The sequence below is a fragment of the Gopherus evgoodei genome, unplaced genomic scaffold (genome assembly GCF_007399415.2).
Source record: "Gopherus evgoodei ecotype Sinaloan lineage unplaced genomic scaffold, rGopEvg1_v1.p scaffold_39_arrow_ctg1, whole genome shotgun sequence".
Lineage (NCBI taxonomy): Eukaryota > Metazoa > Chordata > Testudines > Testudinidae > Gopherus > Gopherus evgoodei.
Window position 1 is genome coordinate 1,666,289 of NW_022060060.1, and position 15,650 is coordinate 1,681,938.

A 15,650-nucleotide genomic window follows, 5' to 3' on the forward strand; every position below is an offset into this window, starting at 1 on the left:
ACTCTAGGACTGGAAGGGACCTCGAGAGGTCATCGAGTCCAGTCCCCTGCCCTCATGGCAGGACCAAATACTGTCTAGACCATCCCTGATAGACATTTATCTAACCTACTCTTAAATATCTCCAGAGATGGAGATTCCACCACTTCCCTACGCAATCAATTCCAGTGTTTAACTACCCTGACTGTTAGGAACTTTTTCCTAATGTCCAACCTAAATCTCCCTTGCTGCAGTTTAAGCCCATTGCTTCTTGTTCTATCATTGGAGGCTAAGGTGAACAAGTTTTCTCCCTCCTCCTGATGACACCCTTTTAGATACCTGAAAACTGCTATCATGTCCCCTCTCAGTCTTCTCTTTTCCAAACTAAACAAACCCAATTCCTTCAGCCTTCCTTCATAGGTCATGTTCTCAAGACCTTTAATCATTCTTGTTGCTCTTCTCTGGACCCTCTCCAATTTCTCCACATCTTTCTTGAAATGCGGTGCCCAGAACTGGACACAATACTCCAGCTGAGGCCTGACAAGCGCAGAGTAAAGTGGAACAATGACTTCTCGTGTCTTGTTTACAACACACCTGTTAATGCATCCCAGAATCATGTTTGCTTTTTTTGCAACAGTATCACACTGTTCACTCATATTAAGCTTGTGGTCCACTATGACCCCTAGATCTCTTTCTGCCATACTCCTTCCTAGACAGTCTCTTCCCATTGTGTATGTGTGAAACTGATTGTTCCTTCCTAGGTGGAGCACTTTGCATTTATCTTTATTGAACTTCATCCTGTTTACCTCAGACCATTTCTCCAATTTGTCCAGATCCTTTTGAATTTTGACCCTGTCCTCCAAAGCAGTTGCAATCCCTCCCAATTTGGTATCGTCCGCAAACTTAATAAGCGTACTTTCTATGCCAACATCTAAATCGTTGATGAAGATATTGAACAGAGCCGGTCCCAAAACAGACCCCTGCCGAACCCCACTTGTTATACCTTTCCAGCAGGATTGGGAGCCATTAATAACTACTCTCTGAGTATGGTTATCCAGCCAGAGTGGGTTTGCATAGAGTTATGCAGTTTAACATAAAGTGGGATTTTAAACTGAGTGAGTTAAACCATTGCAGAAGGGTTATGTAGTGGGGTGAGCATCCGCTCCAGCCCTGACGAGGCTGGAAAAGCCCTGCAGAGGGCTGGGGCTGGGGAAGGGAGCAAAGCCCTGGCTGATTGGGGGAAGTGGCTGCAGCTGGGGCCATGCCCCAAACAGACTAAGGGGGCCTCATAAGAAGGCCAGGGTAGGCAGAAGCTCAGGACCCTCTCTCTCTGCTTGTAGAGCAAAGGGCCTGGTTGCTAGGGAGCTGAGCAGGGTATTGGGAGTGGCACAGGGCTGGGGGAAGGCTGGAGTTGCTGGGGAGCTCCGGCCTAGGAAAGCCTCAGGCTGTGGGCATAGCTGAGGGCCTTAGACCAGTGCCAGGGCTGCAGAGGGTCAGCCCAGCTATAGAGAGAGGCAGCAGGTCCAATGCACCCTTGCCTGTGATGAGTGGCATATACTGCAGTCTGCCCCAGGGCACAGGGGCTAGATGGTGACTGGCAGTAGCCTTACACTGAGTTGAGGTGGGGTTAGTGGGTGAGGGTTCCCTGGGGAGGGCCCACAGTGCGGGGGGCGGGACTGTCAGGGGGACAGCAACCCAGAGAAAGGGGCACTGGGGTTCTGCGAGGGACATGGGGGTCCAGTGGTAAGACAGATCACCAGCCTGCACGGGGCGCTCCAGGACGCTGGAAGAGCTAATTCCCACTGGACTGACCAGCAGGAGGCACCGCAGGGGTGAGTCCACTCCCCTACAGGTTGTTAAACCCTCTGCCACCGCTCTGATTTCAGTTTAAATCAGGCTTGTTCGGGTTGGACATATGTTCCATCCTTGAGGTCTTCAGATCCACCTGGATGCTTTTCTGGAGGATGTGCCTCAGCTGAAAACAAACTGTTGGGTTAAATAACTGGGTATGCAGGCGGTTAGATGAGATTGTTTAACTGGTCCCTTCAGGCCTTAATATATTAAACTGATGGAGAATGTTCTATGTAGCATCTTGTTCGTCCTCTATAAACAATGTATGAGTGGGACCAGTCCTAACCTGTGATCTTTCCATCCTTAGCACTAATGAACTTGGGGGGTGGGAGGGAGGGAAATGACCAGAAAAGCTGGTGTGTGACATTTGGTACTGTAGTTACATGTAAAGGTTTGCACTATAGCAAGGCAATGAAACTGTATCAAACAATAATAAGACTTATCATGCAGAATCCAGGAAAGTCTGCTTCAGTGCTCAGTGAAACCCCCAAAGGGCAAAACTAGTACTGCAAGCTCATTATGGTTCTGCTCATTTTCTATCTGCAAATTGTCCAAGGGGCGGGGAGGGGGGAGTTCTTATCAACTGATGGTTCATAGTTTACTTATGTCAACCCTCAAATGCACGTTTGCTCCAATGCAAGATTTTCAGTCACTGATCCTCCCTCTTTCCCGTGGAGACTAAATTTTTACATTGTTTGTTTCTCCTAATACACAGGCAGAAAATGAGGATCTAATTTTCAATTCCCAGATGAAGTCTTCAAGCTGAGAATCAATGGTAATGAGGTGCCATATAAAGGTAACAATGATTGCCAGATAAAACGCACCCTAAATCTTCAGTGTTCTGCAAACATTAACAGCCAGAGTCTATCACTTTTACACAGGTCCATGCTATAGTCCAGTGTCCTAGGGTATCTAGATGTCCCGTTTTTACAGGGACAGTCCTGCTTTTTGGGACTCTTTTTTATATAGGACCCTGTTACCCCGCACCCCATCCCGTTTTTTCACAGTTGCTATCTGGTCACTCTACCATATCCTTACACTGCTGAGCAGCTAGATGAGCAGGTTTTTGTGGTACTTCTGTTGAGTTTTGCTGCCATAGTTAGTATTCACACCACATTAAGGATCTAATATATTGAGTGTCCAAGGACAACTTCAAGAAATCTGCAGCTGAAAGGTTTCCATTGCTGGTTCTCAGGTGAGTTATTTAAATGTATTTCAGCCTGACTAAAAATGAAATATTCTCAACAGATTCATGGGGAAACTCATCTGTTTGTACTCACTGTTTGCTTTACATGAGGCTTTGTATTCTAATCCTGATGCACTGAGAGAAGGATATTTCCATAAATCATGAAATTCAAGGATATGTTTAAAATAACCAGTTTGAATTTATCACCAGTTCACTGAAATAGCTCCTTTCAATCTGAAGGACATTTTCAACGTATTTTCTTCAAAGAACCATCTCGCACTTTGTGTGACTAGGTCTGAATTAAAGGTGGCAAAGAGATAACGTCTCAGGAAATTCTCTTCAATAAAGAGAAATGGAAAAGAATAAAGAAGAATATAATGTGAGTATATTGTGTTGAATTATTTTGCCATATTACAAGGAACAGAAAACACTTTGACTCTACGTGTTCATTCATCCAGACAGGTAAGTGTATATGGGATGGTGGACAGAGGTAGCTGAGTGTTTAAGGGGAATTTGGGCTGGATGGAAACCAAATTCTATTTTTCCAAAAAGAGAAAACAGATTTTATTTCACACTGAGATAACACTGAGATCTTGCAAACATTTCCATTAAAAATGGAGACCCAACTCAGAACAGTCAGGTGGCTGGAACACGCAGCTGAGAGACAGCTTTAGGTCCCAGCTGGGAATAAGGCCAAACAAGAATTTGCACTTAGGTGTCCTATATGCCCCCAAAAGTGTCCTAACCACTAGGATATTGGCTCATATTAGGCCTTGTTTTTGCCTTCTCTTATGGTTTTGACCAGAAATTCCATCCAGGACCTGAGAAATCTTCCCCATTAATGTTTAATTGAAAACTGAGATGCTTCTAATAAAAAAAATTCAGTTTGGTTAAACAGCATTCTCTGACGAAGAAAATTTTCTGTCAAGAAATTCCTGATCACCTCCGATGAGGGAGGATGGATAGATAGAGACACTCATTCCTCTCTTAGTCTATGTGAAGAAAGAGGAGTGTGTACTGGAAAAATAGGTGGATGGATTGTGTGTGTGTGGGGATAGACGACAGATCTGAGTTCTGGATTATCATATTTAAATAGTGTGGATCAGACTGCAGCTGGTATAAATCCACATAATTCCACTGCAGTCAGAGAAGGTCTAACCTATCCTTCTCCACCGCCAATAGCCATCCATTTACTGATAAGTACTGTCCCCTTTGAAACTCACCTGCTTTCCCACCTGTGACCATGCTGAGCTCAACTCCTGGAATGCCCTGATGGCAAGGGAAATCCTGGTGGGAATCGAAACCAAAACTTTGGGGTGGAATAAAACCAGAGGCCCTGAAACTCAAGAGAGAGAGGCAGAGGTCTCAGCCATTCCCCCAGTCCGGAAAGTGGGGGTGTAGCGAGGTGGTATGGCTCCTCTCCTCCCCAGGGAGGGTCGAGCCCCGTCAGACGCCAAAAGGGACGGGGCCGCTGAGCGGTAGTCCCACCCCTTAGAGGGTCAGGAGGCGCCCCGGAAGTATAAAAGCATGTCCGCAGCCCTCAGTTGGAGCCCTGCCGCCGTCGGGAGCGGACCTGCTAGAGGGTGCTCCTGACTGGGAAGCTGCGGAGGCCCAGGGCCATTGCCTTGACTGGCCAGAACTTCCCCGTTACGCTGAGGAGCTGCCGGAACTGCCTCGCGCCCGCTACGCTGAGGAGCTGCCGGAGCTGCCTCGCGCCCGCTACGCCGAGGAGCTGCCGGCGCTGCCGGAGCTGCCCCACGCCCGCTACGCCGAGGAGCTGCCGGAGCTGCCCCACGCCCGCTACGCCGAGGAGCTGCCGGAGCTGCCGGTGCTGCCCCGCGCCCGCTACGCCGAGGAGCTGCCGGTGCTGCCCCGCGCCCGCTACGCCGAGGAGCTGCCGGTGCTGCCCCGCGCCCGCTACGCCGAGGAGCTGCCGGTGCTGCCCCGCGCCCGCTACGCCGAGGAGCTGCCGGAGCTGCCCCGCGCCCGCTACGCCGAGGAGCTGCCGGAGCTGCCGGTGCTGCCCCGCGCCCGCTACGCCGAGGAGCTGCCGGTGCTGCCCCGCGCCCGCTACGCCGAGGAGCTGCCGGTGCTGCCCGCGCCCGCTACGCCGAGGAGCTGCCGGTGCTGCCCCGCGCCCGCTACGCCGAGGAGCTGCCGGAGCTGCCCCGCGCCCGCTACGCCGAGGAGCTGCCGGAGCTGCCCCGCGCCCGCTACGCCGAGGAGCTGCCGGAGCTGCCCCGCGCCCGCTACGCCGAGGAGCTGCTGGAGCTGCCGGAGCTGCCCCGCGCCCGCTACACCGAGGAGCTGCCGGAGCTGCCGGAGCTGCCCCGCGCCCGCTACGCCGAGGAGCTGCCGGAGCTGCTCCGCGCCTGCTACGCCGAGGAGCTGCCGGTGCTGCCCCGCGCCCGCTACGCCGAGGAGCTGCCGGAGCTGCCGGAGCTGCCCCACGCCCGCTACGCCAAGGAGCTGCCGGAACTGCCCTGCGCCCGCTACGCCGAGGAGCTGCCGGAGCTGCCCGCGCCCGCTACGCCGAGGAGCTGCCGGAGCTGCCGGCGCTGCCCCGCGCCCGCTACGCCGAGGAGCTGCCGGCGCTGCCCCGCGCCCGCTACGCCGAGGAGCTGCCGGAGCTGCCCCGTCCCTGCTACTACCCCGAGGAACCCCCGGACCAGGCCTGGCCGGACTTTCCTGAGGTACTACCGGACCTACCGCCCAGCCCTGGCCGGGAGGGGCCCATGCTACGACGCTTCCCAGGGACTGATGGCCCCGATCAGGTAGGACCAGAGGGGGAGATGGGAAGTAGCCCGGGAGCAGCTGACCCCAGTCAGACTGCAAGTGTACCTGGACCCATGTCAGTGTGTTGCGGTCAGGAGTCCCCACTGACCGTGAACGGCGTCAGCCACTGCTAGGGCCCCGGCTGGAACGCAGGGGAGAGGGAGGGCCTGCGTTCCCCCTGCCATCCCATGCAGGGGGCAGACTCCCCCTCCCCTGGCCTGAGGAGGCCATCCCCTGTGCTAACTGCTCAGCCCTGAGCCATAACGGCCTGAGCTACTGTAACTGGGGTTTGGTGCCCGCCCGAACCAAGGGCTGTGCCCCCTCTGACTGTGCCACTGCTCAGTCCTGCCTACAGGGCCCGAGCTGCCTGAACTGCTAACTGCTCAGCCCTGAGCCACAAGGGCCTGAGCTACTGTAACTGGGGCTTGGTGCCCGCCCGAACCAAGGGCTGGGCCCCCTCTGACTGTGCCACTGCTCGGTCCTGCCTACAGGGTCCGAGCCACCTGAGCTGCTAACTGCTCAGCCCTGAGCCACAAGGGCCTGAGCTACTGTAACTGGGGCTTGGTGCCCGCCCGAACCAAGGGCTGGGCCCCCTCTGACTGTGCCACTGCTCGGTCCTGCCTACAGGGTCCGAGCCACCTGAGCTGCTAACTGCTCAGCCCTGAGCCACAAGGCCTGAGCTACTGTAACTGGGGCTTTGGTGCCCGCCCGAACCAAGGGCTGGGCCCCTCTGACTGTGCCACTGCTCGGTCCTGCCTACAGGGTCCTGAGCCAGCCTGAAGCTGCTGGCTGCTCAACCCTGGGCCACAAGGGCCTGAGCTACTGTAACTGGGGTTTGGTGCCCGCCCGAACCAAGGGCTGGGCCCCCTCTGACTGTGCCACTGCTCGGTCCTGTCTACAGGGCCTGAGCCACCTGAACTGCTAACTGCTCAGCCCTGAGCCACAAGGGCCTGAGCTACTGTAACTGGGGTTTGGTGCCCGCTCGAACCAAGGGCTGGGCCCCCTCTGACTGTGCCACTGCTCGGTCCTGCCTACAGGGCCTGAGCCACCTGAACTGCTAACTGCTCAGCCCTGAGCCACAAGGGCCTGAGCTACTGTAACTGGGGTTTGGTGCCCGCTCGAACCAAGGGCTGGGCCCCCTCTGACTGTGCCACTGCTCAGTCCTGCCTACAGGGCCCGAGCTGCCTGAACTGCTAACTGCTCAACCCTGGGCCACAAGGGCCTGAGCTACTGTAACTGGGGTTTGGTGCCCACCCAAACCAAGGGCTGGGCCCCCTCTGACTGTGCCACTGCTCGGTCCTGTCTACAAGGCCTGAGCCACCTGAGCTGCTAACTGCTCGGCCCTGAGCCATAAGGGCCTGAGCTACTGTAACTGGGGTTTGGTGCCCGCTCAAACCAAGGGCTGGGCCCCCTCTGACTGTGCCACTGCTCAGTCCTGCCTACAGGGCCTGAGCCGCCTGAACTGCTGGCTGCTCAACCCCGAGGGCAGAGGCCCTCAGATGACGTGTAGCGAGGCAGTGTGGCTCTCCTCCTCCCCAGGGAGGGTCGAGCCCCGGCCGCACACCGTCACAGGGGGATACATGAGATGAGTTAGGGCTACCTAAGCTTTAGGGGGGGAAAGACGTGTAGATACTGTTCGTGTTGAAACCCCTTTTCTCTTTTTATGCTTCATTCCTACTGTTGAGTAGAGCAGGTCAGAGATTTCTCAGTGAAACAGCTTTTCATTGTAACATTCCAAGTTGTTGGAACCAAATCTTTTTGTGGGAAAGGGTTGGTTTCCACAGAAATTTTGCTGGGAAGGTTTCTCAGGTCCAGGAGGAAACTTCTGGCTGAAACCGCAGAACAGGAGACATGAGGCTGAGAACTGGTGGGTGTTTAGGGCACTTGGCTAGCATGTGGGACACTCAAGTTCAAGTTTTTGCTCTGGCTCATTTGGAGAAGGGGGTTGAACCAGGCACTCTTACATCTAAGGCAAGTGCATTAACCGTGGGTGTATACAGCCTCTCTTTTATACAAAGTGGAGCATTTCCAACAGGAGAGACAGGTTTCTCTCTCACTGTCTGCCTGTTTCTGTTTAGTTTAAAAACAACAAACAAACTTGAAACCTTGTGGCTTAATCTTTATATGGAGCCGAATTGTTTGTTAACTCTTGAAAATATTCATGTGATGGCAAAACAATTTTCTGCGCCGCTGTAATCCACTTGGATGAGGCCGTTTGAGTCACTGTACACACAGGCTGGTCACAGCTCCTGAATGGAAGGCTTGGAGGGGGGTTGCATCCAATCAATTGTGCTGAGCAATCTCAGACAGTGCATGGGATGGGGCGCTGTTCTGTGGAACTCAGGCCTGGCGGGTGCTAGAACATAAGGTCAGTTTAACTGACTTGGTCAGGGGTGTGAAAAATCCCCCCCCTCCCGAATCGTGGTGTTAAGCTGACCTATGTCCCCATGTTGACAGTTCTAGGTCAATGGAAAAATTCTTCCGTCGGACTAGCTCCTGCCTCTTGGGGAGGTGGATTACTCACATGGACAGGAGAACCCCTCTCAATGGCCTAGCTCGCGCCTCTCGGGGAGGTGGATTACCCACATGGATGGGAGAACCCCTCCCAACAGCCTAGCTCGCGCCTCTCGGGGAGGTGGATTACCCACGCGGACGGGAGAACCCCTCCCGTTGGTAGCTCGCGCCTCTCGGGGAGGTGGATTACCCACACGGATGGGAGAACCCCTCCCGTCGGCCTAGCTCGCGCCTCTCGGCGAGGTGGATTACCCACGCGGATGGGAGAACCCCTCCCGTCGGCCTAGCTTGTGCCTCTCGGCGAGGTGGATTACCCACACGGACGGGAGAACCCCTCCCTTCGGCCTAGCTCGCACCTCTCGGGGAGGTGGATTACCCACACGGACGGGAGAACCCCTCCCGTCGGCCTAGCTCGCACCTCTCGGGGAGGTGGATTAACCACGCGGACGGGAGAACCCCTCCCGACGGCCTAGCTCGCGCCTCTCGGGGAGGTGGATTACCCACGCGGACGGGAGAACCCCTCCCGATGGCTTAGCTCGCGCCTCTCGGGGAGGTGGATTACCCACGCGGACGGGAGAACCCCTCCCGATGGCTTAGCTCGCGCCTCTCGGGGAGGTGGATTACCCATGCGGAAGGCAGAACCCCTCCCTTCGGCCTAGCTCGCACCTCTAGGGGAGGTGTATTACCCACACGGAAGGGAGAACCCCTCCCGTTGGCCTAGCTCCCGCCTCTCGGGGAGGTGGATTACCCACACGGAAGGGAGAACCCCTCTCGTTGGCCTAGCTCGCGCCTCTCGGGGAGGTGGCTTACCCACGCGGATGGGAGAACCCCTCCCGACGGCCTAGCTCCTGCCTCTCGTGGAGGTGAATTACCCACGCGGACGGGAGAACCCCTCCCGACGGCCTAGCTCCTGCCTCTCGGGGAGGTGATTACCCACACGGACGGGAGAACCCCTCCCGTTGGCCTAGCTCCCGCCTCTCGGGGAGGTGGATTACCCACACGGAAGGGAGAACCCCTCTCGTTGGCCTAGCTCCCGCCTCTCGGGGAGGTGGATTACCCATGCGGAAGGCAGAACCCCTCCCTTCGGCCTAGCTCGCACCTCTAGGGGAGGTGGATTACCCATGCGGATGGGAGAACCCCTCCCTTCGGCCTAGCTCCGCCTCTCGGGGAGGTGAATTACCCACGCGGATGGGAGAACTCCTCCCGATGGCCTAGCTCGTGCCTCTAGGGGAGGTGGATTACCCACGTGGATGGGAGAACCCCTCCCTTCGACCTAGCTCGCGCCTCTTGGGGAGGTGGATTACCCATGCGGACGGGAGAACCCCTCCCTTCGGCCTAGCTCGTGCCTCTCGGGGAGGTGGATTACCCACGCAGACGGGAGAACCCCTCCCAGACGGCCTAGCTCGTGCCTCTCGAGGAGGTGTATTACCCACACGGATGGGATAACTCCTCCCCTCGACCTAGCTCGCGCCTCTCGGTGAGGTGGATTACCCACGCGGATGGGAGAACCCCTCCCGTCGGCCTAGCTTGCACCTCTCGGGGAGGTGGGTTACCCATGCGGACAGGGAGAACCCCTCCCGTCGGCGTAGTTTGTGTCTATGCTGAAGCGCTGCAGCTGCAATGTTAAATGTATACAAGCCCTTGGTTGAAGAGTGGAAGAACCACAGAGCTGAAAGCTTGAAAAAGCTAGTAGGGGGGAAGCTGCTCCTGGACTTGATTTTAACAAATAGGGAGGAACTCGTTGAGAATTTGAAAGTAGAAGGAAGCTTGGGTGAAAGTCATCATGAAATCATAGAGTTTGCAATTCTAAGGAAGGGTAGAAAGGGAGTACAGCAAAATAGAGACAATGGATTTCAGGAAGGCAGGATTTTGGTAAGCTCAGAGATGCTGATAGGTAAGGTCCCGTGGGAATCAAGACTGAGGGGAAAAACAACTGAGGAGAGTTGGCAGTTTTTCAAAGGGACGCTATTAAGGGCCCAAAAGCAAGCTATTCCTGATGGTTAGGAAAGATAGAAAATGTGGCAAAAGACCACCTTGGCTTAACCACTGAGATCTTGCGTGACCTACAAAATAAAAAGGCGTCATAAAAAAAATGGAAACTAGGTCAGATCACAAAGGACGAATATAGGCAAATAACACAGGAATGCAGAGGCAAGATTAGAAAGGCAAAGGCATAAAATGAGCTCAAACTAGCTATGGGAATAAAGGGAAACAAGAAGACTTTTTATCAATACATTAGAAGCAAGAGGAAGACCAAGGACAGGGTAGGCCCACTGCTCAAGTGAGGAGGGGGAAACAGTAACGGGAGACTTGGAAATGGCAGAGATGCTTAATGACTTCTTTGTTTCGGTCTTCACTGAGAAGTCTGAAGGAATGTCTAGTATAGTGAATGCTTATGGGAAGAGGGTAGGTTTAGAAAATAAAATAAAAAAAGAGCAAGTAAAAAATCACTTAGAAAAGTTAGATGCCTGCAAGTCACCAGGGCCTGATGAAATGCATCCTAGAATACTCAAGGAGTTAATAGAGGAGGTATCTGAGCCTCTAGCTATTATCTTTGGGAAATCATGGGAGACGGGGGAGATTCCAGAAGACTGGAAGGGGGCAAATATAGTGCCCATTTATAAAAAGGGAAATAAAAACAACCCAGGAAACTACAGACCAGTTAGTTTAACTTCTGTGCCAGGGAAGATAATGGAGCAGGTAATTAAAGAAATCATCTGCAAACACTTGGAAGGTGGTAAGGTGATAGGGAATAGCCAGCATGGATTTGTAAAGAACAAATCGTGTCAAACTAATCTGATAACATTCTTTGATAGGATAACGAGCCTTGTGGATAAGGGAGAAGCGGTGGATGTGATATACTTAGACTTTAGTAAGGCATTTGATACAGTCTCGCATGATATTCTTATAGATAAACTAGGAAAGTACAATTTAGATGGGGCTACTATAAGGTGGGTGCATAACTGGCTGGATGACTGTACTCAGACAGTAGTTATTAATGACTCCCAATCCTGCTGGAAAGGTATAACAAGTGGGGTACCGCAAGGGTCTGTTTTGGGACCGGCTCTGTTCAATCTCTTCATCAACAATTTAGATGTTGGTATAGAAAGTACGCTTATTAAGTTTGCGGACGATACCAAATTGGGAGGGATTGCAACTGCTTTGGAGGACAGGGTCAAAATTCAAAATGATCTGGACAAATTGGAGAAATGGTCTGAGATAAACAGGATGAAGTTCAATAAAGATAATTGCAAAGTGCTCCACTTAGGAAGGAACAATCAGTTTCACACATACAGAATGGGAAGAGACTGTCTAGGAAGGAGTATGGCAGAAAGAGATCTAGGGGTCATACTGGACCACAAGCTTAATATGAGTCAACAGTGTGATACTGTTGCAAAAAAAGCAAACGTGATTTTGGGATGCATTAACAGGTGTGTTGTAAACAAGACACGAGAAGTCATTCTTCCGCTTTACTCGGCGCTGGTTAGGCCTCAACTGGAGTATAGTGTCCAGTTCTGGGCACCGCATTTCAAGAAAGATGTGGAGAAATTGGAGAGGGTCCAAAGAAGAGCAACAAGAATGATTAAAGGTCTTGAGAACATGACCTATGAAGGAAGGCTGAAGGAATTGGGTTTGTTTAGTTTGGAAAAGAGAAGACTGAGAGGGGACATGATAGCAGTTTTCAGGTATCTAAAAGGGTGTCATCAGGAGGAGGGAGAAAACTTGTTCACCTTAGCCTCCAATGATAGAACAAGAAGCAATGGGCTTAAACTGCAGCAAGGGAGATTTAGGTTGGACATTAGGAAAAAGTTCCTAACTATCAGGGTAGTTAAACACTGGAACAAATTGCCTAGGGAAGTTGTGGAATCTCCATCTCTGGAGATATTTAAGAGTAGATTAGATAAATGTCTATTAGGGATGGTCTAGACAGTATTTGCTCCTGCCATGAGGGCAGGGGACTGGACTCGATGACCTCTCGAGGTCCCTTCCAGTCCTAGAGTCTATGAATCTATGAATCTAGCTCTAGCCTAAGAGATGAAGGCACAGGGCCCATAACCTGGAGGGTTTGCACCCCGAGGGCATGTCGTCTTTGCTGTTACAAATGAGAAGAGATGTATTCTTAACGCTAACGTAGCAATGGAGACACAACCAGGGCCGGTGCAACCACTAGACGAACTAGGCGGCCGCCTGGGGCGCCTAGTGGTTGAGGGCACCTAAAAGCCTGCTCATGCGAGGAGGTGGAGTGGAGGTGAGCTGGGGCAGGGGGGCGCGGGGAGGACTGCCTGCAGTAACGGGGGGGGGGGGTGCACAGGGGAACAGTTCCCTGCCCTAGATCACCTCCACTCTGCCTCCTCTGCTGAGCACACAGCCCCCGCTCTAATTCTCCTCCCCTCCCAGGCTTGCGGCGCCGATTGGAGGAGAATTTGAGCGAGGAGGTGAAGGAGAGGAGGGGCGAGCTCCCCAACTGGTGTTAGCTGCCATGGAGGGGGTGGGGTCAGCTTCCACATAGGGGGTCTCCCTGGGCGGGGTTAGCTGCAGGGGAGGTAGCTGCTGCTGGGGGGGCTCGCTGGGTTGGGGGCCGTGAGGGGCTGGGTTAGCTGCTGCAGCAGGTGGGGTTAGCTGCTGTGGGGGGTTCTCTGGTGGGGGGGTGGATGTGGTTAGCTGCTGCAGGGTGGTGGCAGGCGGGGTTAGCTGGTGGGGGGGTTGAGCAAGGTGGAAGTTTTGCCTAGGGCACGAAACTTCCTTGCATCGGCCCTGGACAGCAACTCGGCTTGAGTTAAAGCCTGTAGGTTTAATCAGCTTGTACCTTGGCCTTGAGCTGCTAAGCTGTGTCTTTGCTGTTATTTGAACCCAAGTTACTTAACTGAGTTAAGAACACACTAGATTTAAAAAAAAAAACAATGAAGAGATAACCCAGAGACTGAGAGGGGTCAAGTGCAGATCATGCTGTAAAATTTTATTATTATTTGTTACAGGCAAAGAGGATCAGAGTGAGAATTTCCCAACAAACAATGCATGTCAGAAACCAAACCTTAGTGACGGAGTTTATCCTCCGTGGGTTCCCTGTGTCCCTAGAGCTGCAGATCTCTCTCTTCGTGGTGGTTTTGCTCATGTATATACTCACCATTATCGGCAATGTTCTCATCGTTATTATTGTTATCCGTGAGCCTTGGCTCCACACCCCCATGTATTTCTTCCTGGGGAACCTCTCCTTCCTTGAGATCTGGTACATCACTACGCTGGTACCAAAGATGCTGGCTAATTTTTTGACCCAGAATAGGTCCATCTCTCTCCCATGCTGCTTGACTCAAGCCTTTTTCCACTTCTTCCTGGGTGCCACCGAGTTTTTCCTGCTGGCTGCCATGTCCTTTGACCGATACTTGGCTGTCTGTGACCCCTTGCATTATGGGGCTATCATGAGCCATGGGCTATGCCTCCAGTTAGCCCTGGGGTCGTGGTTGGGTGGCTTCTTGACTGTCTTCCTGCAGACCATCCTGGTTTGCCAGCTCCCTTTCTGTGGCCCAAACCTCATTAACCACTTTTACTGTGATGTGGCCCCATTGCTGAAGTTGGCTTGTGCCGACACCCGCTTCCTAGAGCAGATAGTGTTTGCAGTGGCTGCCTTCGTTCTCTTAAGCTTCTTCTCCCTCACCATGATATCGTATGTTTTCATCATATCGGCTGTATTGCGGATCCCTTCCAAGAGCGGGAAGCAGAGGGCATTTTCCACCTGTGCATCCCATCTCACGGTGGTCTCCATACTGTATGGGACCGTCATCTTCATGTACGTGAGGCCAAAGGCGGGTTCCTCACTGGAGCTGAACAAGGTGGCTTCTGTGCTGAACACGGTCATCACTCCCCTCCTGAACCCCTTTATCTACACGCTGAGGAACAAGGAAGTCAAAGAGGCCTTGAAAAAAGCAGAGTGTACAAAAACGTGCTTGACCAAGAATGAGATGGAAAGATGCTCAGCTGGTATAAATTAGTTTAGCTTCATTGGACTCAATGGAGCCGGACCCCAACTGATCTAAATCATAGATTTCCCAGGCCAGAAGGGACTTTTGTGATCATCAAGTCTGACCCCTTGTATAACTCAGCCAGAGAATTTCTGCAAAATAATTCCCATAGCAGATCATTTAAACAGATATCCAATCTTGATTTAAAAATTCAGAGATGGTGAATCCACCAAGACCCTTGGTAAATTGTTCTAATGGCTGATTATGCTCATGGTTAAACACAAATGCCTTATTTCTTTGTCTTGTTTCAACTTCCAGCCATTGGATCATGTTCTCTGCTAGATTGAAGAGCCCATTATTAAATATTTTTTCTCCATGTAGATATTTATATACTATAATCAAGTCACCCTTTAACTTCCTTTTGGTTAAGCTAAATAAATTGTGCTTTTTGAATGTGTCTCACACGATGTGTTTTCTGCTCCCTTAAACATTCTTGTGACGGTTCTGAGCTCTCTCCAATGTATCAACATCTTTCCTGAATTGTACACAGAAACGATCCCTTTCAGGGAAACTGTTGCTGGCAATGTTTCTCAGCTCCAGGAGGTGTTTCTGGTCAAAACCAGGAACCAGGTAGTTATAGCTCAGGCCAGGCTAGGATGTGAGACCACCCCTCCCAACCCCAGTTCCAGCTGGTGCCAGGCCTGATAGGAACAGGGATTTGAACTTGGGACTCCCGTGTAAGAAACACTGAACTGTTGGCTAGACTGAGTTGCACCTCTTGCTTTTTAAGGAAATTTTTTGAATACTCCAGTTATCATTCTGATGCAGAATCAAAGTAAATATCAAAACCTTGACATTTTTTGAGAAACAGAAATCTTGTTTTCCAGCCAGCCCTCAGTTTCCCCTGTGTGTTGAACCAGGTGGTGGGAAAGGGGGTTTGTTGTTGCAGAGGCCTATGTGTGACCCTGCCTAGCAGTCTGGACACTTGGTAACTGAGCAGCTGCTGACCCTAAGGCTCACCCCACCTTGGAAGCCAGCTAGTTGTAGCCGGAGGGAGAACAAAGAGCTGAGGAGAGAGAGCCTGGGAAAGAAGGCAAAGGAGGGAGGGGGTGCTTTGGGGAGGTGATATAGGGTGGTCATCTGGAAGAAGGAATGTTTCTATACTGGAGACAGAGGGATCTGAGCCCACCTGGACTTGGGACAGCCCCAGTTGGACTGTGCTCTAACTTTCTATTCTCGAGGGTATCCAAGAACTTTCTACGCTGTGTTCCAGACTTCCAATGAATACTTCTCTTTTACAGCGCTCTGGGAGGGTCACTGCAGCCTGAAAAGGGTTGGGTTCTGTTGCTCGCTGGGGGTGTGCAAGCCTTCCCCAGGGGCCCCCTTTGAGT

At 52.4% G+C, this 15,650-nt stretch overlaps 1 protein-coding gene across 1 annotated transcript; it reads left to right on the forward strand.

The window, feature by feature from the left end:
- Positions 1-13,302: 13,302 nt before the first annotated feature.
- Positions 13,303-14,289, forward strand: LOC115642349 (olfactory receptor 6X1-like). The gene has a single exon (XM_030545788.1). The coding sequence runs from the start codon at positions 13,315-13,317 to the stop codon at positions 14,287-14,289; it is 975 nt and encodes a 324-aa protein (XP_030401648.1). The 5' UTR covers positions 13,303-13,314.
- Positions 14,290-15,650: the final 1,361 nt, after the last annotated feature.